General features: G+C 48.4%; 1 protein-coding gene across 1 annotated transcript; it reads left to right on the top strand.

The window, feature by feature from the left end:
- Nucleotides 1-428, top strand: EV420DRAFT_1650380 (uncharacterized protein; the record flags this gene model as incomplete). Its single annotated transcript, XM_060478438.1, has 3 exons — nt 1-81; nt 136-312; nt 372-428. The coding sequence occupies 3 exons, from the start codon at nt 1-3 to the stop codon at nt 426-428; spliced, it is 315 nt and encodes a 104-aa protein (XP_060323741.1).
- Between the last annotated feature and the right edge of the window lie 274 nt (nt 429-702).

Here is a 702-nt window from a genome sequence, read left to right as displayed (position 1 = left end):
ATGCACAACACTGTACGGCGGATTCGCTACCATCCGTACGCTCAGTACGGTCCTCGCGCACATTCCGTCTCAACTCCGCAGGTGAGCTTCACCGAGCCAGATTCCTTCGAGCCAGATTCAAGCTCGGACATCTAGCCCTTGGATCGCACCGTTTCAAAGACCACGGCGAGCGCGCTTTCACGCCCTACTTTGAATGATCATATTCAACGTCTTTCCTTGCATCGACAGGTTTACAAGAATCCCATGAAGCAACCATCGAAGACGGACGACGACCAGTCCTTTAGTTGGTGGAAAATCGTAACAGGCCTTATTGTGAGCGGAATGCATCTTCTTCATAGCGAAGCCGCCGTTGACACCTCGCTTCCTTTCAGCTCATTGCTGTAGCTGCGCGCGTCGTGGTGCTAATCTACGGGTACGAAATTCTCTGACGTGCATCTACCGTACGTGAGTCTTCTGTGCGTAGTTGATATCGCGCCAACCAAGACTCACTGCGTCCCCGTCTAGCGTTCACCGTTTTTGTCCCTTGATATCTTCATTTTTTTACATTTTGTCTTTGCTGTGCTAAAGTCGACACCGTTTCTTTCCTTCAGCGCGTTTGACGAGTCCATAAATATAGAGTTTTGAACAATATATAACAAGTTGATTCAGTATCATGTAGCTAGCGTCAGAAGCTTGCGAAGGGTAAAACGAGAATTATTCAGT

This window comes from Desarmillaria tabescens (assembly GCF_030435595.1).
Source record: "Desarmillaria tabescens strain CCBAS 213 chromosome Unknown EV420scaffold_74, whole genome shotgun sequence".
NCBI classification, from domain to species: Eukaryota; Fungi; Basidiomycota; class Agaricomycetes; order Agaricales; family Physalacriaceae; genus Desarmillaria; species Desarmillaria tabescens.
This window is presented reverse-complemented; position numbering and strand designations above follow the sequence as displayed.